The following is a 26,589-nucleotide window of genomic DNA, read 5'->3' as shown; positions in this document are numbered from 1 at the left end:
GCAGCTGTAATTGCAGCAAAAGGTGGTTCTACAAAGTATTGACTCAGGGGGCTGAATAATTACGCACACCCCACTTTTCAGTTATTTATTTGTAAAAAATGTTTGGAATCATGTATGATTTTCGTTCCACTTCTCACGTGTACACCACTTTGTATTGGTCTTTCACGTGGAATTCCAATAAAATTGATTCATGTTTGTGGCTGTAACGTGACAAAATGTGGAAAAGTTCAAGGGGGCCGAATACTTTTGCAAGCCACTGTATGTATATGCTGTATAAAACAATGTACACCCCTCATTGTTACCACTCACAATCTTATGCACAACTTTCTGTAATTCACCCACATGTTACTAAGTGCTTTGATGCATTAATGTTATTGACCTGAAATGGCCGTCCTTCCACACGTCCAACTTTATTATCTAACTTCATTCCGCAACATACATGAGACCAGCTGACAACCAGTAAAGCAATTTCTCGTCTTCCTCTCAAGCACAACTGAAACAATGCTTACTGAAGGAGGAGTATGTAAGAATGGTTGAAAAATATAGTTTTATAAAACATTATAAAATATCCAAAATAGATGTTTTAATACTTTAATACTGACTGCTTTTAAAAGGACAACAGTACTTCTTATTTGATTATAAGAGTCTGTCTGTTAAGTACTTAATGCTGTGATTGATGATATTGATGGAACAGCCCATTTAATTTAAAGTAAGAAATAATGGGACGAAGAATGAGTTTCGAGCTACACTCAGGCAGTAAAATCTGACATTGAATAAACCTGCTCATTGACTTCCTTTAATGCTAATAAAATGGCAGACTGCACTGCAGTTGCAGTACTTTGTTTTTTAGAAAGCGTATCAGTGGAGGATGACAGCTGGCTCTACTTCACTTCAAGGACAGTGGCCATAAAGGCCCTTCGTTTTCCATTTGCTATACTGACTCCTTGACCGGGGAACTTCTTCAAGTGTGTGTGGGGGGTGGGGGGGTAAGACACTGACTCCTGCATAAATACATGTTGGGTAAGATCTATAGTCTGCTGTCAAATGACTTTTTTTTGCTCTCTTTTTCTGCAAATATTAAGCCATGCTGCCTGTTTGTGTCAACATGCTCAGCATTTGCCCTCGTAGTGATGGAGAATTTATGACAAAAATAGCTCTGTATGTTTACAAGGGAGGTATTATTTTCCTATTCTTCACCGTGGCAACAATTGTGTCTCACTGCGGGATCACTAATTTCCTCTTGATTGCACACACTGCACTTAAGAAACTCTAACTTACTATTTGCCCCCCCACGTGAGGCTTTTCTCTGATGTAATAAAGCATTCTCATCCTTTTATGTATCAGCCTTTGCCTCCACATCTTTACCATCCAAGATGGTAATTTCTTCAACTGATGTGTGAGATCTGTCTGACAGGATGGAGTCCTGTACAGCTCTCCACATCTGAAACAGATAATCCCACAATATCAGAGCTGGTGTCAAGGTTAATGTTGTGATACTCATAATAAAAGAACAAGACAAAACAAAACAAAACAAACAGTCCTGTTGATGCATCCATTTATTCTTCCTTTTTGAGCCAGTTTGCTTCTCTCTATCTTTTAATCTTCACTGTGACCAATAAATAAATGTGTTTGTTACAGTTTGCATCAACAGAGTCATATTTTTGTTTATAAAATCATATATCTGAGCAAAGAACTGCTAATGATTATTATTTTTCATGATGATTTGATTTGCATTTTCTCTGTTAATATCATACCCTTGTAACGACAAGCTGGCATGGTGTTCTTCAAACACTCTTTTTTTGTCCAACAGCTCAAAAACTCACCAATTTAATAAGAAACATCAGTTGGTGAATCCTTTTCACTTGAAAAATGAGTCACTGACTAATTAGTAAAAGCTGTACCTTTCAAACATTTTGTGTCCAAGACACACCCAAAGGGCAAGCCAAAATTTCAAGGCACACCTGTGGTCACATCTGTGCAACAGAGCATCTCTGCCATCAGACATGTCATCGGTTTTACACGAAAAGCAATCTGTTCCCTCCTACCCAGTGTTTCTAATTCTCCTCACTATCCATCAGGACCCTTAACTTGTCACGCTGTAATAACTGCACAAACATTTGAGGCAGAGTCTGTTTTTTACATAATAGATTTTGCCTCTGTATTTGCACCAATTCCCAAGGCACAATATTGTTGAAGTATTTTAACAATTAATGATTAAAACAAACTGTACATTAATGAAAACAAGGGGTTGAGTAAAATAGGAAAAAAAAACCACATCGTAGAAATGCACTTACACATAAAGTAAGTGCCTCTCATGTAAGTCTAGTACATCCATTAGCAGTCCACACAGACCTATCCATAACTGTGCAAAGGTCAAGCAAATCAATAGACCAATAGCTGAATAACGTCAACACTACTTGGCAATTCAGTATTCCACTTGTGTGCAACCACGAGAGAACAAAAAGGGCAGCAGCTACAAAACCAAAAATTCAGGGAATACATGTCTAGCAAGACGTTTCCTCTGGGCAAAACAACGATGCCCTAAAGTGCCTCTTTAATTCATTAGCAACAGCTGTATGCCAAGTATGCCACTTTAGGTAATAGGACTTGCTCATGTCTGCTCTTTTTTTAAAAAATTTACAACAGACTTTCATTAAGACAGACGTGCTGACTTGGAAAATCCTTTTCATTTACAGCAGTGACTTGGGATTTAAGTAGCTGAATTACCTCACTGCAATAAATAAACACTTTCCTCTGATTCAGTTATTTTCTACGATCTCCTCCTCCGTGATAACGCCTCTCCTGGCATAACAGTTTGGAGTACTAGCTTTTAGTGGATGCTCCTATTTTATCAAAATAAACATTAACAGAAGGCTTTGATGAAACCCAGCAGTCTTTCTCATTTGTTTTTTGAGAATTCAGCATCCCTTGTTACAATATTAACAATGAATCAGAAGTATCAAGTCAACCAGATGCACATAGAGTACCTCGCAAATATATGGATAATATGAAGTACAAACTTGCACTGATTATTTCCAAGTCAGAATCTGACGGTTCCCAAAAAGATTAATATTTTGAAAGTATTTTAAAAAAAAATCTTGCCTTGAGGGTCTTGGATTAAATTACCTCTGTGAAGCTGTCGGGGCCGCATTCTATACCTCTGAAGTTACACTCCAGTAGCATTTCCTCCATGCGATGTCGAGTACGGTTGTAGAACTCATCCATACTGAAGCGAGAGCCCAGCGGGCGGTCTGGCTCTGGAGCCAGGGGAAATCCTGGTGCCATGCCTTCTTCAAAGCCCAGAAGAGGACCCATAAAGATCAGGTCACTGTAGCTCAGTTGAGACTTTCGTATGAAGTTGTAGTTACATATAGTTACAGCGGGAAAGGTCATATTGTTTGCCACTTTTTCGTCAAGCATTGTAATACGATCATATTGGAAGTAGTACATAACCCTGTCAACTACTTGAAACATGAAAGCAGACAGTGCTAAGGTGAAGACCAGTGCCCACAAACCCTGGCGAAAACCAAACTTATTGTCCTCCACAAACACGTGGTTGGCTCCGTGAAGCGAGCAATTGCCAAAAAAAGTGGCTAGGTCATCTACATCGCTAACATTATCCTCCTCATCAGTGCAATCATCTACCTGACTACACCTATCCAGGCATTCCTGTGAGTCTCCATCACTATAATGTTTCTTTACCCGCTTGTAGTGGTCGTCAAAACCATCGCTACCATATCCCCTGCTAGGTTCGTCATCAGCAGAAAAGGAGATGGTGCACATAATTCGGAGCGGCATGGTGAAAGCAGTGAATCAATAAAGCTGAAGCCAGAAATCTAGTCCTTAAAAAACTCCCAAAATACTGAAACAATGAAATTATTCAAGAAGAAAAGTATTCGTTATTTGGCTACTGATTCAAAAAACACTGAGCTAATAGGACAAATATGGTCCCAAAAGTCATAACAACTCCTGAATCAAAGCGAACAAACAATCTAGGCACTCTGGTTTCTGCCATCCACACCCATTCAGAGATGAAGTGAGATGCCTTGCTTGGGTTTGTCCTTTTGTCTTGGGGGCAGATCCAACCCTTAGACAATTTCGAAAGAGTAAAGAAAAAAGAGAAGAAGAAGAGGACGGAGGAGGAGGCTAAAGAAGGTGAAGCCACGAGAAGTATAGGACACAGAATACTCCCGCTGGGCCCAGCTACAGGTCACTGTGCTGGGGCAGAGTTTCACCATTTACAGGAAAAAAAAGGAAGTGTTGATGCAATGGGAGAGAGAAAATGTAAGAGCTAAAGCACTGAATAGGCTGATAAATTTTTGCTGATTGCACTGTTTGGACTGAACTCACTCATCCTCTGAAAATAAAATGATCTCAGCACAATTGTGTAATCAAATGGAAATAATACCTAGGTATTATAGATACAGTACAACTGCAGCTAAGCAAAGAGTCAGTCATTAGAATATGCAGTGCAGAGATCAGTGGGATTGCAGTAGGATTTGTGTTTGTGATGAGCTTTAAACCAAATCAAGATTTTAATAAAAGAAAAGAGAAAGGCACAATGCTGCTAATGTGTAAATGCTCCTTTAAGAACAATTTGAGTTAGACGGTAGGCAGTTTACGTCTGATTCCAGCTCAAGAAATTAGCAAACACCAAGGAAAGAAGTCAAGGAATTTAATCAAGACTTCCATTTGCCCATTGTTATTTCAATCTAATGCCTCATTTTATCAACAGATCTTACTCAAATTACATACCCCCACATAGCTGCAAGCAGTTCTGTGGAAAGCAGATTAACTGAAAGCAAATATGTAGAAGTCGTGAAGAGAGCGAGAGAAAAAACATCTCAGATGGAGGCTCCCATTATTGAATATGGTGATAAATGCAGATTCCCAGAGGTGGTGTTGGTTGTGATATGAAAAGGAAGTGTATGAGACCGAGCCATCTGTATTGATCCACCTCCATTAGACAACTGAAATTATTTTCAGAAACATGTTGGTGCCAGAAAATGAAATGGTAGATGCATTTAGGGGGATGACAGCACACTTTACAATAAAAACCTACACCTAATGGTACCACAGGATACTTCAAAGGAATAGCCACATTAAACCTCTAAAACCAATGCAAAACACATTACCTCAACTGATTCGTTGCGTAACGCCTTACCGTAATGTGCCAGTCTGATTTAATTGGAGGAAATGTAAATATCAAGTGAACAGTGTGGATAAGGAACACGACTTAATGACTTCTGTGAAGACTGTCTAAAGAAAAAAAAAACAAACCCCCAAACTATTGATGATAAGAGAGCAAACCACAGAGAGTTGCAGCTTTATGCAGGAGGTTGCTTGACATAGCAGACCCTGATGGGCTGTGGTTCTTGAATATTTATTAATGATCACTAGATAGCCTCCGGCATCAAACCTGACCTAACAAGAAGGTCATGGAGCTCCCCCAGCTGAAGTCTCTGGGCATTCAGTGAAGTACTACTGCATGAATATTCACAAACACTAACGCCTTAGATTTGGAACGAAATGCTAAGCTGTGAAACTGTGGAGAAAATTAAATTGTGCAACAGCAGTGCAGTGACCCTTTGGATAAAATAAGTTGAGCGAGTACATGGCTTGTGTGCCAAAATATTTTAATTACTCTGTCTACATCAGTATATCCACACTGACAGAGTTACAATAAATCTGTGTTTGTTCTGGCAACTATGCTTTCCTCAAAACGGATACATCTTGATTGTCTGGCTCCATTTTTCACCATTTGTTTCTCCTTTTATGTCCTTTTATTCCTTCATGTTTATGAAATCCACTAGAGGGCAACAGCAGCACATCTTATCCTGTAGATGTTCCTCAGGGCTGAAGATGTCATCACAAAGCATCAGAAAACTCGAGTGGCAACATTTTAAGAGCAAGAAGATACAAACAAAAAAGTATTTTTTATTTATCTTTTACATTTTTAGATCGATGCCATTCCTTGGATTATCTGCTTTCTTTCTCTTTGTGAGTTTTTAACTGGAAGAACTAAAATGGGGGTGGGGGGGGGGAAGTGGAAAACTGTAAAATTTAGTGAAAAAGCTACATATTTTTGTAAATACAAAATACAGCTGTAAGCCTTCAAATCAGAAGAAAGTTGCTTAAAGCTTGGAAAAAATGTGACAACACTCCAGCTAAATTTCTCTGAATGAATGAACGAACAGGTTCAGTGGTTGGCCAATATGTGGGGCCCAGTTGAAATCTGATTTTAAACCTTTGGGGCTTGTTATTTCACTGCTCCATCTCTCCACATTTCCTCTTGTCTCTTGTGTATTACATTTCTAAAATAATTCTTAAAAAGATACCCCTCATTCTGAGATTTTGTTTTTCTAACTTTAACTTTTCAGGGAAACCAACTCTATGTATCCACAAATGAAAACAAAACAAACATTTCCATACATTCTTGTGTCAGGTCAAAAGATGGCAGTGTTGAGATGCGAGTGTTCGCTGTCACTGCTACAGTATATACCCCTGGGGTAGGATTTCAACAAGGCCGTGCATTTCACTATTGTCGGAGTGAGAAGAGCGCAGGGCAGATGAGAGGAGAGGTTTTAATGCTCCCTTTCAAGTTCCTCTCACCAGCTCCGCTTACAGCTAGGATCGACCTGGCGTTGCCATGGATACATCGTAGCCGTCAGCAAGAGAGGATGCACAAAGCCCATTACTCAGAACATGCATAGTCACACATGTACACACATGGACTCACACATGCAGAGAAACATACCCGCTTTAAAAAACACCCCAAAACAGAGAAAACATGAAGCAGTGAAAATATCCGCACTTTCGCTTTCCTTTACACACACACTCACACACTCGTTTTCATATCTTCGTGAGGACATCTAATTGACATAATGCTTTCCTAGCCACTTACCCTAACCTTAACCATCAAAACCTAACCTAACCGTAACTTAATTGCAACACTGACACCAAAATCACATTTTGAGCCTCAAAAATGCCTTCAAACTCGTGGGGATGGGCATTTTGTCCCCATAACTGACTGTAGGTCCCCACAAGTATAGTGCCATGCCAATTTTCTGTCCTCATAAAGATGTCTACACATGTACACACACACATATATACACACAAACTGACAGACTGAATTGATGTCTGATGAGTTCTGATAATTTATGTAAACCTTATTAATCTGACTTTAGTCCGGATTTGAAGAGAGGAGGGGAAAGTCAAGATGACAAAATAAAGATATCACAAAAAAGAGCTGACACACCAAAGCAACAGTATTACTTATTATTGCTCAGAGGCAGTTTTCAATCAATATCCAAGTATTCATATTCCTGCTTTATTGTCAGATTCAATGGATTCGGCATGCGGTGGAAAAACAAAGAACGAGTAAACAAGAACCGAGCTGGTCCGTTCCCACAAGATGCTGGGGCAGAATGACGCCAAGGCCAAAGGCAATGATGCTGTTCTCTATAACACAATATTCTGTCTTCACCTTTCAGCTGGGGCGACTGCTATCTGAAAGAGATAGTGTTATTCGAAGAAGCTCCTCTGCTCGGAGGAAACAATATGGAGAGAACAATGACCTATTTTTTTTTAAGGGAGCTGCTGTTGCCAAACAACACATTTCTCATTTATAAAAGTGCAGAGGTGGCTAAAAGTAACCTCATGACCTGTCATACAGTACGATTCATAATAGGAAAATCAGTTCTGTGATAGACGCAGCTTGACTCACAATAGGAGACAATGCAGTTTAGTCATGTTTACAGATAATGGCTTTTTTAAAAAGTCTCATGAGGTTAACACGTGTCCTGCCATCACTACCTATGATGGAAAACTCTAAAAATTCTTCCATTTCTTCATATTTTTCTTCCAAACGTCTTCCAGACTTTCTTGTATTGTTTTTAAAGTGGTCTCGACCAACCGTTCTCAGGGGTTTCTAAGGTCTTTCAGAGTTTTTCTTTGGCAGCTTTTTCTCTCATTTACAGTCCAGTTCTTGTGCCTGACTATTTTCAGAGGAACATTTTTTGTTTGTTAATTCACTGAAACACTGACCTATGAATCATTAAAGCATAAAAGTGCATCTAACTCAAGAGATGAACCAGTGTTGTGTCTATCCATTTCAATTGTGCCTTTGATACTTTGTTATCAGCAGCCTGTTGCAAAAAACAAATTTGTTGCTGTTTCTTTTGTTCCGTGTATGAAAAATGCCAAAGATATGAAATGACAGTTTGACAGGCATAAAATAGTATTTTTTGCATCTACAAGGTTATTACTAAAAAGCTACTGAAGCTTGAATGCTTGGCATATCTTAGCATGGTGTGACGTCTCTCCTGAAAAAATCAGAGTAATAAAAAGTTTGAGCAAACTGGACACACAGCAATATATAAGAAGTGATAGACTTAAAGAACTAGTTGCAGTTGATGAACAGTATCTCAAAGTAATTTTCTTGACACAGGACCTGAGAGATCATCCAGCCCTTTATCCAACACCTTAGCTACTGTTCAGCTAAGCCTCATCAGAAATGGTCTTAGTGGAAGGATGTCGGTCAAAAAGTCATTCTTTCAGATGGCAAACAGGGAGAAAAGGCTGAGGTATGCCAAGTTACACAAGACCTGGATTGAAAACCAGTGTAAAAACGCTTGATGGAGTGTTGAATGCAAATTTGACATTTTTGGTTCAAGTTGCCATCAGTATATACAGAGGAGATCAGGAAAGAGGTAGAGCAGTGAGTGTCTACAGCCTGTCTGTAAAACACAGTGGGGCCTCTGTCACAGTTTGAGACTTTATTCCACCCAGTGGTGTTGGAGATCTCGTTGAAATTGATGGAATTACGAACACAGTAAAGTGACATCAGATTTTGATTCACCATGTAATACCATCTGGTGGCAACAGCTTCATGTTTCAGCATGAAAATGATCCCAAACACACTGCTAATGCAGTAAAAGCATACCTGGATAGAAAAACACAGAGTGAAGCACCAAATACCTCCACATTACCGAGGCAGCGCGGGATCATCTTAACAGAGAAAGGAACAAAAGGGAGCCAGCCTCCAAAGAAGAGCTCTGAATGTCCTTCAAAATGCCTGGAAAATTATTCCTGAACAGTACTTAAAAAAATTACGAGAAAGCATCATGTGTTGGAGAATCAATGTGGTCCTACCAAATGCTGACTTTCAAGCCCATCACAATTATACAAACTGTGTTTTTTTGTATATAATGTGTTCCCATGTATATCTGGACATGTTGCAACAACTCAGGGCACCTATTTTCAATTTTCAAGGACTCAAGAGCTTTACACAGTATTGTAAAATACACATACGCATTTTGGGAAATGTGTATGTGTATGTTTGGGTGTCTAAAAGTGAGAGTGGACGCAGTTTACTCACTACCTTCTGCTTTCAAGCAATAGCGAATCAGAAGAATGGTGACTTTAAAAAAAAGATGGAATTAAAGGGAAAGGAGCTAAAATGGCTTGTTTTAATGAGTGGATTAAACGAGGCAAAGAACCAAGACCTAGTATAGGACAAATAAGGATTATTTTAACCTGTAAATCAAGCAAAGCCACACTAATTGAATCAATGATAAAAAACAGAGAGGTGAAACCAAGCATGCCAGGTCTACTTTAAGTAAAATAAATAAAATATATAGCAATAATAAACAAATATAGCGATTATGTGATTTGGCTACTTCAGAAATAACTCAGAATAAATACACTGAAGGCACTAAGCGAGAAGATTAAAGCACCCTTTGTAGGCAAAAGTCATAATAACACAATAATAATACATAACAAGCCGTGTCTTTAAAACCTGACGTCATCTAAGAGCAGATTCGGGAAGGCTGTAGATTCACTGGTGGCCTCACAATCATGGGTGCTGACTAATAAGCTTTTATGAGACGAAATGTGGGGAGCTGCTGTTTTTCAGTTTACCGTGTGTTTGGTTTTTCCATTCGACACGCAGGCGCACTCTCCCCCTCACAAAATCGTCAGTGTTTGAAAGTTGTTTTAGCATCAGGGAATTTTATTACACCTGCATACCAGATTTTTTTTTCCTGATTCAGCACACCTCCACACCTTTCTATATGAAAATCATGAAAATCAGACACTGTAGTCATTGGACAAACTGGCTGTTACACAATTATAGGTCACTGAATGTTTGCTTTGTAAAAAGGGTGTCTGTAACTGTAAGCATCTCTCTACTTCTGACCCAGTGTATTTTTCTGGCCTACAGAAACCTGTGGTATCACTGTCCCATCCTCCCACTCTCTTATTCTCTTTTGTGACTCAAAGTTAGGAAACAAGACTACACAGTAACCTACAATGTTTGTGCTTCAAAAGTTTAGAGCAGGTGGAGCATTCTGGAACAATCTGCTGCCTACATTTGTGCATTACTGCGGCGTATAAGCTCACCCTGGGTGTACAGTACTGATACATATTGAAAGTGAACGCATTCGACTAAGGTGCAAAAGATCCCCGGTTTGAGACTGTGAGAAGGCACAAATCGCCTTTCTGATCCAACCCACTGTGCCAAATCAAATACGAGGCTCAATCCACGAATAAGTGAGCAGCTGAAAGAAGCTTATTGTTTTTTATCAGTACATATTCACCTGCCAATACATATAGGAATCCATTTACATGAGCAAGTCTATTTCACTCTATGAAGTGAAGCAGGGAAAAAAGTGTAACATGGAAACTGTGGCTGCACACACAAGTCTGCAACAGTCATGATGAAGGTGGAACACAATTCAGTTGAAGTCAATGTATATAACCTGTAACAGCCCACAGCCCACCTCACTTTCGACACAGCATCAGTGCCAACTAAAGCCTTCAAAGAGAGGTCCCTTCTGGGTCTGAGTTTTACTTTCTTCTCACTATTTCTGTTCCCCTTCACCCCTTCAACTGCAGCTCCTTGGACTACACGCTGACAATGAAGCAATGCAGACAACAAAGGAAGGAAGAGGTTGCTGCTCAGTGGACAATCTGAAGAGGGATTTCATTGTGATGCAGACCAAAGTCAAAGACACCGGCAAATATTTGTTCATACGAGAGCGAGCTCCATGTGGCAGTGACGGCCCTGCATTTCAAGTGGTGTTGATATTTATGACATGCTTGAAATTCACACTAGGTAGTGGCGGGTATCTAATAATGATATGCAGCTGGCAGCAGCCAGGCTGCCAAGTACTTAAAGTGTGAAAAAAAAGACTAGACTGAAATGGACACAGACAAAGCTAAATTGTTAAGGTCGAGCAATTAGCGCTGGATTGAAGCTGTATATGGATGCCAGATGGGATTTTAACAGGAGCAGACAGTTGGAATCAATAAAGACATCATATGTTTGCTTTTAAAATCAATGGAATTCATAGAAGCACCAGCCTGTTCAGATCAAAGTCGAGAGTACGAGAGCCTCCTTTTCTCTCTGGTTTTGATTGACATATCAAACGTGAACACAGCTGGGTCAGAGGGCAATAATTGTGGCTCACTGATTGTCTCTCTCTCTTTTTTGTAGCACCAGGTTCCCTCTGAATGTGATTATCACTTTAGACTAACCCATTACCTCAGCGCTGAGGTCTCCTCTGTCTCCTGTTTCTCCTTTTCACCCATTTTGAGTCAGCCTGTGCTCGTTCTACCTCTGTTTGATTCATTCTGACTTTATCTCATCGCTCTCCTAGTTCTACCTTTCCCCGTCTGTGCCCCAGTGTTACAAAGATGAGTACCAGAGGGTAAGCAGGCTGCCTTTTAACACAAGAGCCAAGAGGCATGCAGTTATCAAGCAGAATGGTTTAAATATGTCACTTGGTGGCATTTTCATGAAGCCAATTCATCAGGGCAGACCCAGAGTCACACAGCTTTGGGATCTCAAGGCTAATATCAGTGATTAGTCAGTCTGCGTTGAAGACCTCCATCTGCATCATTTCATAAGTACCAAAAAGTGATTGTCAAACTCGCTCAGTATGCATGCATCTATTTAGTCCACTCTAAAGCCTTTAAATAGCCAATCAGGCTTATTTTTGAGGTTATCTTGCACGTATATATATATATATATATATATATATATATATGTATAGCACATAAATATGCTGAGGTTGTGGTCTGAAAGTCTGGGGTATTTTCTCTGGCTCAGACATAATGTGTCCTCGTCTGTCTTGTCATTTCTGCTGTCTGGCACCAATGCAAATAATTCACAGGAATTATGTGACAATCATGACATTTGCTGTCTTGTTTCCTTCCCAGATACGCAGCATTACTTTTTTTCAAAGTCTGGGAAAAATAATGTTAAAAACATTCAGCTAGAAACTTGGTTGTCAGTGAAAGATTTTCATTATGGTTGCTGAACAAATGTCATTAATTTCGCACTGCTCTAAAATAAGACTTTAGTTGCTCAAAACTCAGTATGGATTGCAACTTAAATTTCCTTCAAGCGACACAGCATGAACACTCTTGGTTTTGCTCTGATTGAAAGGAGATGGTAGTGACTGAAGCCCTCAGAAACAGCAAGGAGTTAGCTTGGCAATATATATTTTTTTTTCTCAAAATAACTCTGTGAAGTTTTCCCCAGCAGATTTTTTGGAAACCAATAAATTATGGAAAACTGCAAGTCTAACTCGTTAATGCAGATTCACAGCTTTTCAAAAATGCAGCAATTTCAGCTTAATAAACTCGTGGCAAATTAGATATATTCGAATGTTATCATACATATTCAGTTTAACCTTTTCTTTCCTCTTTTTTTCTTTTCTGTGGCCTACAGTTAGCTCCATAAGTTGTTAGACAAAGATAAATCAAATAATCAATATGTGATTGAAATGCAGAGTTTGTTTGGGACTCACGGTCATTTTGACACATAGTCAGTATAGGATTAAAAGTAACTGGACAGACTAACATGATTTTAAATACAAGGATTTAATACTTAGATGAGCATCATTGACTGTCAATTACTGCCTGAACCTATGGACATCATCAAATTTGATTTCCTCCATATTCACTGTGAAGCACTGTATGATCGTCTTTGCAGCATTTTGGTTCAATCCTATCAGAAAATGTAGCCCTGTACACTTTATAATTCATCCTGGTACTAACTATCACCAGTCACATGATCAATAAACACTAGTGATCCGGTTCCACTGGCGACTTTACATGCCCATGCCAACATTGCCTCCATTATCTGTCTATTTGAAATATAGTGTAATGTGTTTTTTATCATTCTGGTGAAAGCTAATCTTGGTTTCATCTGTCCAAATCTTTTTTGCAGAACTGTGCAGGGTCTTGTAGAGGTTTTATTCTGCCCTTCTTGTTCTTGAGTGTAACCTGTGGTTTGGACCTTATTTTACATTCATGAAGGCTTGCCTTGACTGTAGACCTTAACAATAATATGCCTATATCCTTGAGACTGGGTTCTTGACTCAACCAGATGCTGTGAAGTATCTAGTCTACTATCCAGTAATGAATTCTGTCGTCTTTGCAGTCTTTCAAGCCTTTTGTTTTTGCTGAGCTGGTCAGTGCATTCATTCTTTTTAACAATGACCCTGATAGTTGAATTTTAAACTCCTGACGTTTTTGCTATCTCGTTCATAGGTTTATTTATTTACACCTAAAGATATGCACTGATATTTCTTTGGACTTTATATTTAAACTTACAGCAAAAACCTTAAAAAATACAAATTCAACACTGTGAATGGACTTCAGACATTATATCTGCTTTGTTTGTTATGAAACAACAAGGTAGCTGGTTGTTGCTGCTTGTCAGTCAATTATCCAATTAATTTCGAGCCTCTGAAAACGGAGAACTGTGCATAAAAATGACTGTAATTCCTAAATACTCAATGCCAAATCTTTGTAAAACCACTTAAATTATAACTGACAGCCTGCACTTCAATCGGATATTGACTGTTTGATTTAAATCCATAACTACAAAAACTGTGTTGTTGTGACACAGAGTGTGAACTTTATGAGGTCATATTGAGTGCTTGGCAGATGGTGCAGGTAATTATTTGCACATTTTTCAGTTGTAATGCAAATGAAGTATGAAAAAAACACATGACTGGAAAACCAACAAGAACAATAAACATTAAAATTAAAATAAAACATTCCACTAAATCTTTAGAAATTTCTTTTAGACTCTATTGCTACTGACTTTAATGATAACACAGTAGCACCATTATGTCAGCTGCTAAAATTATCATTGTGTGAGTCAGAGTCAGAGCTCAGCAGTCATCAGCTCGCGCTGGCACTCAGTTTAATCACTCATGAGCTGGAACACACAATGCTGCTTTAACCAAGGCCAGAGAGCAAGCGAGGCAGGACACAGATATTGTGGGGCACATTAGTGTTCAACACATCAATGCATTTTTGAAAGCAAGCACATGCATGCTGTAAAAAAGCAGTGAGGGTTTTTTTTTTCCTGTCGTCTTTCAGTCTCTCATACAGAGACATGTGGAAACACACATGTAACAGCTACTCCAACACTGCCACAAAATGTGCAGCCAACAAACATTTTCTCCTTTTCCACTTCCATTCTGCCATAGATGATGGGCTGTCAGCTGAGGCCAGATTCAGCTGTTGCAATCACACATGAATATCTCAGTGTAAGGACCCGGTGCATCTGTGTACCCAGTTTAGTATTCTGCACCTCAGGAGAGCAGGAGCAAGGTAGGGGAAACTGGTGGGGAAAAAAGGGAAAGGGGGAGGCGTGTGTGTGTGTGAGGAGGCCTGTAGGGAGCAAAAGCAGTGTGAGGGAGAAGGTGGGAGCTAGATGCTTCAGCTTGGATCTATTTGTCATGTCAGATAATATGACAAGTGCTCCAAGGAGGAGTTTATAGTAACTAGATTATTGAGGGTACCTCAATTTATTTGCAAGACTTAGAGAGCCAACACTCACAGGAGCCTGACACACTCATCACCATTTAAAACAAGATTGGATTTCGTTCATTTGCTAACTGGATTATATTGTATCTTCTAGTAAAATGAAAAATTTGTCAAGGACGTGGATGGTTTGGCTAATTGGGGTAGCAACAGCCACCGTTTTTGATCTCTGCAGTTCCACAAAGAGGTTGTTAAGCAGCCTTAGACCAGAAGCCTTTTATAATGGATATTCTAACTCCCCCAGCTATCCATCCATCTATCAGGGTGATCACTAATCAGCATGTTGCATTACAGGATCTACTATCTTTAAAACATAATGCCAGGTCCTAAATTTGCATGTCTTGCAGAAAGCATATCAATTTCCCTAAGCAGGTGGGTGGAAGGTTTAATTCACATTTCAATCAACAAACCTCTGTGTCCTAATGAGGCTATCCCTGTACGGCTGTTTGTTCTTCTAAATCTAACTTCTAGGCATGCCTCGGACAGAAAACAGCATCATAAAATGGAAATATGGTGGCAAGCTGACAAGGGAATAGTTGTGCTTTAATTGCATTTACATTCAGTAAGAGAGGAAAAAAGGTATTAAAAGAGTTAGGCTTGTTGCCAAGGATTCAGTTATTAAGAGAGAAATGTGTTACGCTTTCATTATATCCTTCACCATCAAAAAATGAAAGTATACACTGCTTACAGTGCCATATCCAAAGAGTGATCAAATATCTTCTGGAGGATGTCCAAAGAATTAATGTGATATTTAATACTTTACATTTACCCCCTCAGCCTTGTACATGGTGAAAAGATTAGAGAGCCATCAACTGGTGAAGATTAGTATCTGGACAGGTGCTGACAAGCGCTCACTATATGAGATTTCCCCATCCCAAATAAGGGCCTAGCGGCTGATTAGAAGGGGGCAAAATCAATACGCCCTTCTCGTTCCCATGCTCAGTTGGAGTACGAGGCACCGAAAGAGGGTCAATGATTTAGCGCACCTCTTGCCGAAGGAAATTAATAAACATGAGAGTGCAAGGTTGTGCTGTGGCATGTATGCCGTTTACATCAGAGAAGTGAGAATGATGGGAAAAGTTAATTCAGGCAGCTGAGACAGCTAACACTGAAAGATGGAAGGTCACTTCTATTTCATTATGGCAGAGTAATGTTTCTCCTCTTCTTTAGTGTTGCTGCTCTCATGCCATCTCACTCTCTCACTTTGCTGATGTATTTTAAAAATCATTTTTAATTTCTTTTAGCTCAAAGTGTTTGGCCACGACGTTCAAACATGCAAGTTTCTGTTCACACTGGCAGTCAGTGTTATATAGTATAAAAACAGACATAAAAAATACACGTGTGTGGATTTACATCAAATGGAGGAAAGAGAATAAAACTTAAAAAAAAAAGAAAGAAAAACAGTACTTTCAGAGTAAACCCACATGGTATCTACATCAACAAGGGGCAGTCATTAAACTATGTCCCGAGGAGCTGCAGTGACAGCCTCAAGTAGTTTGGTATTATACCTCCATGCCCAATTTACAAGCCAGATGATGTTTGCATCACAGCAGAGAAATTCCTCCGTGAAAACACAGCTTAGGGAAGAAAAGCATCCTCTGTTATCTTAGCGATAAGGACAGCGCTACTTGCATCTTCGTTATTTTTTTCTTTTTCTAGTTTTTCTTCCGCCTCTAGAGTAAGCTCCTTATGCGGTATGTTTTTCTCCCACTGGATAAAGGATCTGAGAGCCGAAAATTGGTCATATTTTGTTTACGCTTTATTTCACCGATCTTACTGATTCAAGGCTTATGTAGATTTTGATTTACCCAACCAACCTCTGCATTAACAAGACTATTTTTCAGTATGTCTCTGAACTATATTATTTATGTAAGGAAATAAACTTATTGTACTCCTCTGAACTTTAAGACACTTAAGGGGAATAAATCCTGCCTTTAAGGGATAGTGTCTCAGTCCTCTTTGATAAATGCTGCAGGCTGCTACCTGGCTGGATTAAATAAATTCAAAGAGGAAAAAAAATACATACTGTATGGGGAGTCACGGTTCATTAGAGCTCTGTGCTGAGAAAGCTGAAAATTATAGAGAAGCTAGCTGCAGTGGGGCCCAAATATAAAGTCAACCAAATGAAAAACCCAAGCATCTTTTCCATCAAGAGGTGTAAAGCCGGTGTTAACCACCAACTTTCAAGTCAATGACTCTGGGAAGCTACTTTGATGTAGTTGACGAGGAGCCAGTAATGAGGTGGTTGACTTTGCTCTCACTGGAGCCCTACACCTCCCGAAACCTTTTCTCTGCTAATCAAATGACTGCAAGTCAGTATGCTGACAATGTGCTGATGTGTATGTGTAAATACTGTTGGGGGGTGACATCAGCCTCCTGCAAATGATTGAGTCATTTTCTGGGAAGATCTGAGTGATGTTATTTAGGAAATCGCCACTGCACAATATTAAAGCCACACATCTGTCACTAACCTGCTCCAGTTGAATTTCAGGAATAATGTTTTGCATGAATCAATGCTTTAGCGCTCAAACAAATTGATCGTAAGTAAATTCTAGTTATTGTTCTAGAATTTATGGATGACCAGAGATGTTATATAACATAACAATCTTAAACAATCTTGAATAAAAATGTAGGGAAGAATATATATATATATTTTTTTATTATTATTCTTTTTTTTTACCACTAACGATGCTGCTTGTCCAGCTCCCCCCAGCTCTCAAAGATTTAATGAATGTCCAAAATGAGAAACATATAAGCCAGGTATGTCACTTCAAGTGCAAAGTTCACTACAGTTTTAAGTCGGGGGGAGGGGGGGGGGTTACCTACATGTGGAAAGAGCCAAAAATGCAACTGACATTTTCTGCGTTCATAGCTCCATCTGTTTTGACAAGATCCCCAAAACCACTGGTTAAAATGTGGCCCCAAACCATGACAGAGGTGCCCAGTTAAGCCCAGTTCTTGTATAATTTACCTCAGCATTTTCTCTTTTTTCACTTCCTTAAGTGAAAAGAGGCATGCTTTCACTCAACCATTTCGGATGAGGCTTCAGGAATTAGTAGATGGATCACCGGAAAGGCCAGAAGCATCGCTCAGGTACTGTGTCAAGTTTTTCCTGATTTTTTCTTTTCCTGTTTCTCAAGGACAAAACTTTAAGATACGGTTCACTTGCTGTAAAAAAGTTTTTGAGCCTGTCACTTCTTTGTTTTGTCCTCCACTTGTTCAATTCCTGCAGTTTTCTAAGGACATTCTGCACATCATGTTGAATTATGCCAGGTTTCTGGGTAACAGTTCTTTGAGAATCACCTTACTGATAGAAAAATACTATTTTATGCCTGTCAAAAGGTGTTGTTTCTGGGTTGTCTGTGTTAGATTTAACTAAAGAAAGGGAAACAAATTATGTGTTTTTGTGACAAGCTGCTAGTAACAAAATGCCTAAAGATACAATTTAAAAATATGTATTTTTTATTTGTCTATTGTGTGAAGTGGATCATCCCTTGAAAAGGCACCTAACTTTTTTCTTGAGTTAGGAGCCCTTTTTTGTTTGAATGATTTATAGGTTAGTTCTGCAACAAAATTTAGGTTTTAAAATATGATTTAATTTATTAAGGAACTAAACCTACCCAAACCTCACCCTATGTGAAAAAAATAATTGCCTACTAAACCTAATGACTGGTTGTGCCACCCTTGGCAGCAATCAAGTGTTTGCAATAACTGGTGAACATCGTTTCACATTGCTGTGGAGGAATTCTTTGCAATTACTTTTTCACACAGGGCTAGGTAGGTTTGGATAGTTTTATTCCCTAAATAGCATCTTGCTTTATCTATCTTTTTTAAATTAAAATAAATAAAATTCCACCAAATACTGATAAATTCCCTGCAAGCAATAAATACTGCACTGAAAGCACCCAGCTTCTCGTCCCTTGCTGTTGTTTGACTAAAACAAGCAAAAACAAAAAAATAAAAGTTCTTCACTCCAGATAGTGAATTATAGTGAATAGCTGGCCAGGGTTATTTTCACCTTAGTCATTGTGACAGCATGACCAGTTCTTCCTTTTGGCACAGCTTTGTTAACCCAAACAGAAAGGCACACACTTGCTAAGAACGGGAAGTTACTGTGCTCTTCAGAGCTGCAGCTGACACTTATTAGTACTGTTTGTTTTCACGAACAGCTAATCTACAATTTTCCTGAGTCTGTAGATGCCATAATTACATATTACAATTTCCATTTTCATTTTCTGGCCAACTAACATGAAATTAACTAATGTATAATAGAAAAAAGAAGTATACACTTGGAATAGGAAAATATTTACTTACATACTCTTGTTGAATGTTTTTTTTTTTCACTTAGAGTTTCTTTAAAAAAACTGATATAATGTGCATCTTTCACCATTTTGGCACCCTTGACAGCATGACTGAATAAAAATGAGACACTGGAATGTGAAAAGGGGACAAAACAGCACATTTGTTTTTATTTTAGACACCTTAATTTAAAATCAGAAAGTGCATGCACTGTAACTGAAATGTGCTTGAAACAAATGGTAGAAGAACAAAGGGTAAGAAGACAGATTGCAATGTTCTTTGTTACAGCTGCTCTCTGCTTATTTTTTTGACTCTGCTGTCAGTTTACATGGTATCAGATATGGGTCACATCCTGGAATAGACACAATCAGTCATCCAAAATAAAGCAAGCAAGAGCTGCAATTCAGAATCAAGCATGAAAGACTATAGCATGAATGTGGTCTTAGTAACAAAGATGACTTCATGCTCTTAGCTTATGGTGCAATTGTGACAGTAAATGTTATAAGTCATGTTCAAAATAACCAGTTAAAAATTCCTACCAGTCACAGAAGAGAGTTTATTGCTAATGAAAGTAAATTGTATCCCTGTGCTTTGAAGAAATGAGCAAGAAGGCCGTTAGTCTTTGCTGTTTTATTTAATCCTTGTCAAAACCACTATTAACCAGCAGACACCTTAAAGAACAAAACTTGTTTTTTCTTTTTTTCCAGCCTTAAAGTGGTGCCGTGAGAGGAACTGAAAGACTGTGATTAAACAGAAACACAGTAATTGATATTCCTTGCAGGACCCAAGGGCTCTGCCAAACGAGAGATGGGGGAAGACGGAGAAGAGGCGAAAAAACGGAAATGTATTACTCAACGTCAGTAATGACCATAAACATATAAATCACAGGGAACTGAGGCTGTTACTGAGAAAATGAATCAGGCACTGCTTTGAGGGGGAAGGTTGAAGGGAGCACATGAGAGATGAATGCAGGGATGAAGGAACGGAAGAAGTGAGGAAATGAAGGGAAACTCGCAGACTCCAACAACACTGCTCTGCAGGGTGTCCACTGGTGCTATATCACAACTCACTTACAATTACTCACGTCCAGGCACAGTATTTTTTTAATGACCAAAGCTTGATATATAAACCTTATAGGCACGCCACAATAGAACCCTATATGTTTTCATGACACTGCAGGACACACCTAAGATTTAAGAGCAGCCATCCGGACGAACAGTTCAACCTCAATCAGCTGGAGAGCAGCAAGTCGATCATGATTTCCTGGCTTAAAAAAAAGATCAATGGTGTTAATGACCAGTTTGACTTTGTCTCAATTCACATGAGAAAACAAGGACACATATAAGCAGGACACCACTCTTACTCAGCATCTCTGGTGTTCTGTCAGTGTTAACAGTTACAACAAAGCAGAAAGACAATTATTGTTTGGACAGCTAATGACCATTTCCACAATTCATTTTAATTTCTCAATAGTTTTATTTTTTATCCAGTGTGATCAGCTTCAACTTGGTAAGGGTATGGACATTTTTTTCAAGCAGCAGTTAAACTGAGAAAGAGATTCAATCCGAAATTTAATGACACTCAGGTCTGCAGCGAAATATATTTTCTGCTTTCAATGAATCTATTCTTTATCAATTAAGATCACAAATATTAAATAAAATAGAATAGTCCTTTTTACTAAACTAAATTATTGAATTTACTATTACGAACATGCTTGTTAAGATAATCCTTGATTCTAAATTGCCCATAGGTGTGCGTGTGAGTGATTGTCTGTCTCTGTGTGTCAACCTTGCAATAGACTGGAGGCCTGGTGTACCCCGCCTTTCACCCTGTGACAGCTGGGCCAAGTTCCAGCCCATCCCAGCTGTCAGAGGGTAAAAGTCCCTTCCCAACCCCCAAACCAAATTATATTCCACATAATTACGCATGTGCATTTTAATGGCACCATTTAAATACTGAAGTATTTTTTGAAATGTATGTATTTTTTTTATTATAGCAGTTTTAACCGGGTACTGATTACAACATTATTATTTATTATTCATAATATTTTAATGCTTTAAATAATATGAATAGTTTTAAATTCACTGGCTGCTCATTGATTTGTCCAGTGAAGCTGGGATCCTTCAATATGTGCAGCAAAGTTTTCTGTCAGTGAAGAGAGCAGTGTCCTTTGCTGCGGTCTGCTGGGAGAGCACCATCAGGACTAGTGACATAAACAGACTGTATAAACTGGAAGGGAGGCTGGCTGAAAACAGAACACTTCTGAAGCTGTGGTGGAAAGGAAGTCACAGACTGTGATCCATCATGGATAATCCTAACCACCCTCTGCACCAAACATTGGGCAGGCAGCCACAAGGGTACATACAGAAAATCTTTCACATCACAATCAATAACTCTTTATAATACTTTTAATATATCTTTTAGAATACTTTTATTATTGCTTCAAAACAAAATTACAATAATGCTAACCTCACTCGGTGCATAATATTCAAAGAGAGATAAATACTGACATTTAAGAAAAGCATAGCATTTATGCTTTTATTATATTAGAGGTGTAAATTTTGTATAATTTTTTAAAAATACTGGACTTACATCACTGTAAAAAGGGCAATAGGAGTCCTTTTAATGATTTGAGTGCATCAGCAGCAGAATTAGACAGAATGTAAAATGATTGCACACTTTTAGAAAATGATTAAAAATATATAAATAAATCTACTTTCGCCTGCTCCCTTATTCGCAAAGGACGACCACAGCAGATAGCTCTGCATGTTTGGCAGGTTTTCAGACTGGAAGCCTTTCCTGATGCAACCCCAACGGGATTTGTGTCTCCCAGGAATCTTTCACTTGTTAGGCAGATGTGTAAACCACTACATTATGGAACCACATGGAATATATATGAATATATGCACATATTGGAAGGATATATACAAAGAGATTGGAAATGAGAATATTGCACTTTACTTCTGATAACAGTTACGAGGTATTTACAGACTGAAATACATATAGATATATATCTGAGGGGTGTAAACATACAGAATTTAACAGAAGAATATTGCACATTGAGACTCCACATTATTTACAGACAGAGTTCATCAGTGTTACAGCTTTGGGGAAGAAGCTGTGTGTTCAGTCTCTTAGTCTGTGTGTAGATAGCTCTGAACCGCCTGTCTGATGGGAAGACCTCGAACAAATTGAGTCCAGCGGGAGTAGAGTCGCTGCGAGTTTAATAAATAAAGTATCACTACTGTTATTATTATTTTATTTATTTTTGTATAATTTCTCTACAGTGTTTTTCTTTTACACAACTCGGGGACAACGTCATAAGTTACTCTCATATGGAGCACACAGCCGATGACACGTTTATGTGAAGGTGCTGTCTGAACAGAGTGCACAGGTGGCAAAATACAGGATGCTCATGCTCGCTGTGAATTCACTGGACTATTACATGTGCTATTCACACACTGGCACAAATTGGCAGAATCAGACATCATGCAGACTTTCTACTATAGGGAGCTGGCAGGTTAAAGACCGTTTAATGTCCGTTCCAAATGCATCAGACATTTAAATTTTCACAGCTACCTCTATTGTGTAACGCTTAGAAAACTGTAATGCATGCATTAAAACAGCTTAAGATCCTCCCTCTGTTGCCTTTATTCCTTCCTTCAACTATGTATCAGTAGTGAGTAATATATAGATGACACACACACACTTTCTGACACTGCCAACTGAAGACAGACACAACTCATGAAAATAAGTATGTCACAACAAACAGCAAATATGTTGCTTAGTGATGTGACACAGTGATCACTGGCATCTCAGAGCAGCTGCCATCTCAGATGAAAAATGCCAGCAGAACATGAAAACATTTGCTTCCGACTGAAGGTCTTTTTTTGATGTAGACAGGTGATGCGACGAATAGCAGACACCAATATTTTGTTTTCGCAGTAGTGCTAAAGGAGTATTTCCAAACGATGAAGCAAAACAGCGATCAGCCTAAATAGACTGAATACAGAGTGGTGCAGGAAGCATTCCCTCTTAAGCTAAATGCCTAATTAGTTCATAGAGTGAACAAATTCAGGTTGGGCTTTGCTAACAACCTGAAGCACTACTTTAAGTACGAGTACCATGTTCTCCAGTAGCAACATTTAACCAGCTAAAAAGTCACATATTTTTGTTGCTAAGGATGAGAGCTCAGTAATGATTATACTGAAATATCTGCTGCACCTGCAGAATTACACTCTTCAATTATTGCCACATAAATCTTATCCAACAAACTAAAAAAAGCTAGACAAGCAAAATGAATTAACTTTTATTTCAATATATTTGTGCTGAGGTGAGGATACAACAACAACATTAAAGCTTTTTAGTTAACAAAGAATTCTATAAAGAGTGCTTAACTTTCTTCTCACAATAAATGTAGAAAGTACTGCATTGTTTGTGTCTCAGCCACCTAGTTCTATTTAATTAGATTGACTTTTTCCTCAGACTCTAATAAACAAAACTGAATGAAGCATTGGTTTAACAATAAAGTTGCTTTATATAGTGTTCCTGAAACTTGACCTCTTCAGTCTCATACCTTTGCCAGAAGCCAGTTTTAGCCAGTAAATAAAAAATAAAATAAACAGACACAAGTACTAGATGGATTATCTCCATTTGTTATCTTTCTTTTTCTTTTTACTTGAGTATGCCAGTAGCAGTATAATACTTTAAAAAATTAACCCACTACATTAAGTCTCAAAGGGGCCAGCTTTTATAAACAAAGCTTGCCATTCTTGCCACTGGGTATAAGGCAAGCTGAAGTAAAACATTCTAGACACGATGGTTAAAAATATGGCTATTTTTCACAACACTGACACCATAATTTTATGTGGCCTTGATATATTGGACTTGACAGGAAAACAGAATTGAGCTGCAAGTATATTTTCCCACCAAGCCTTTAACAATTTAATCCAGGCTGTAGCTCTTCCTTGAGGAAATCTTTTGAAGAAATTATCTGGGAGGAATTCTGTTATTCTTTCATTTTGACTCTCTTGTGGACTTTTTTTTCTCCCCCCTCTCACTTCTCATTTGAGCATTTGTTCAAGTGCCTTTTTTCTCTCTTTCCTTCTCTTCCTGCCACACACTTGCACTGCCAGCCTTCACAGCTGTTTCATTTTCTTCTCTCTTCACCTGCCGTTTTCTCTGGCTCGCCTCACACTCCTACCTCTAATTTGAACCACACCCCAGGGACGCAGCTCTCAAATGTGATTGAGAGCTGGCCATTCACTGCTGTTTTTTTTCCTGCAGAGATTGTGTTTAGGTCTTTTTGTTTTCTCTGCATCTCTTGCAGTTGTTGTTTTTAATAGAATGCCCCCTTTGGCTAAACGTCCACATTAGCTGTCCTGTGGAGTAGTGCAACAGAACTACATCTACATCAATATCCTCCTGAGAAAAAAAATGTTTTGATATTTAGATTTAAAAAAAATAATAATTTAAGTTTTGTCCTTGAAAGAAACATGTTGCATTATGTTTCATTGTTCAAAATTATTATTTATTTGATTTTTATCTCCTGTAGTGGTGTAATTTGGTGTAGTATCAGGTCTTTTTTGATAACAGAACTATGTGATGCAATGTAATGACATTATTTCCATTTCTGTATGGATTTTTGGTAAATAGTTTTATTTTATTAATATTAAAAAAGCTAGATAACAGAAACAGATCTGATTAAATTAAAATAACAAATTACTAGCTTTAAAAACAACAACTCCATTCGGTGCTCCTAAAGCTTACTTAAACCTGGGCTGGGCTGAGTGAGGCAGGCAGGATTTTACTTAGAACTGTGGAAGTGGAGTCACACTTGGTGCTCTCATGAGGTTGAGGATGGTCAGACATTAGAGCAAGAAGATTACAGCTCGGAGGAGGACATACCAGTTTTTGTGGAGCCTGGGAAAGGGCAAAATGACAACACCCCTATGTCCAATATGTATAAGAAGTATTGTGTCAGCTAGCATTCTGAAGTTGTGAGATTTGGTTTCTCAAAAGCCACACAGGACACCGACTTGTGAAAGCAGATTTAGTCAGCCTTGTTGCATTCTGTTCAACAGTGTTCACTCTTTCCAGAGGGCTTTATTCTTTTCTGCCTTATCAGAGACATCAAGGTCATTTGTCACTCTGTTGGATCTTCAAGAATCTTTAAGTGACTATAAGTAGTAACCAGCAAAATCGGATGCTAGGTTATCTGAACCACAGATGTGCTGAAGAATGTTTCGGTTCCAGAATGTTTTCAGTTTTAACGCTACCTTAAGCAATCAGACCCTCCCTCTAGTTTGTGCGCTCTGAAAACTTACAGATTTGCATAAATATATAGAGTTCATAGTTAAAGTGGCTGATGCATTCCATCAACCTCCGAAATGTAACATATGAACTTTACATTACAAATACTGCACTGCTACTAGATGGTGTCATCAGCAGGATAGTAGTCAGAATGTGCAGGTGTACTTTCTACAAAGAAATACCTTGTGGTTAAGCTGAGAACAAGATGAGCTTAATCCACATTCACACTGCAAACAATGTGATTCAAGTTTTAAAAAAGACCTTTTGATTCAAGTAAAAGTACGTGAAACAAACTCAGCTAAATGTTTGACATTCTTGTTAAATGATACAAAGAGAGTGGGAAACCCACCTAAACGTTTATTCTTGCTTTCTGTCAACATGCACAGTTTAGTCTTGTTTGGTACTGAAACAATCTCATTAATCAATTAAGTGGGAAAGAAAAAACAGCTTTAATAATTAATTTATTGCTCAAACATATGCTTATGAAATACATTTATTTTAATACATTTAGTTTCAACTCATATTATGTGGCTTTAAATTCAGTCCGACTCAAAAGTAATTATGTCTTTAAAAAATGCCTTTGTGTTGTCACATGTTAAATCTTTAAGGATTGATTGATTATTTTCGGGAACATAAGGAACAGACTGTTTTTCAGAAGTGTGGACTCCTAGAATAATTAATATTTAAATATATTCAATTTCTGCTCTTAGTCAGCTCCAAACAAGCTGTCACTAAACTACATGAAGAAAAGTACTGGGTCTTTAACACATTAACACATTTAACACATAACACACACCAAGAGGAGCTGCTTTTCCATAGAAACCAATGCCATGAAGCTCCTGGTACACAGTTTCTGTGCTAATGTTAATGCCAGAGAAGATCAGGACAGAAGGTTATTATTATATGCCTCAGCACTAAGTGACGCCGCTCTGTGACTTTATCTGATCTGTTGCTTCATGGCAGAGTTGCTGTGGTTCTTAAACACTTCCACTTTGCAACAATACCACTTATAGCTGGAATATCCAGGAGGGAAGAAATTTCACAAACTGACTTGTTGCTAAGTTGGCATCCTATTACACTACCACACTGAAACTCAATGACGTCTTTCTTTCAAATATTGGTACATTTGAA

The 26,589-nt window shown here is 38.4% G+C and overlaps 1 protein-coding gene across 2 annotated transcripts in view; it reads right to left on the bottom strand.

The window, feature by feature from the left end:
- The window catches only part of asic1b (acid-sensing (proton-gated) ion channel 1b), a 180,104-nt gene that overhangs the window by 53,969 nt on the left and 99,546 nt on the right, over positions 1–26,589 (bottom strand). The window contains exon 1 of one of the 2 annotated variants that reach the window (XM_063473477.1): positions 3,127–3,851. The exons of the other annotated variant lie outside the window; for it this stretch is intronic. Within the exon in view, the coding sequence (XP_063329547.1) occupies positions 3,127–3,798 (672 nt within the window). The 5' untranslated portion in view covers positions 3,799–3,851. Of the gene's footprint in view, positions 1–3,126; positions 3,852–26,589 lie in introns of those variants that run through there. 2 annotated transcript variants of the gene reach the window in all.

The sequence above is a fragment of the Pelmatolapia mariae genome, linkage group LG5 (genome assembly GCF_036321145.2).
Source record: "Pelmatolapia mariae isolate MD_Pm_ZW linkage group LG5, Pm_UMD_F_2, whole genome shotgun sequence".
Classification (NCBI taxonomy): Eukaryota; Metazoa; Chordata; class Actinopteri; order Cichliformes; family Cichlidae; genus Pelmatolapia; species Pelmatolapia mariae.
This window is presented reverse-complemented; position numbering and strand designations above follow the sequence as displayed.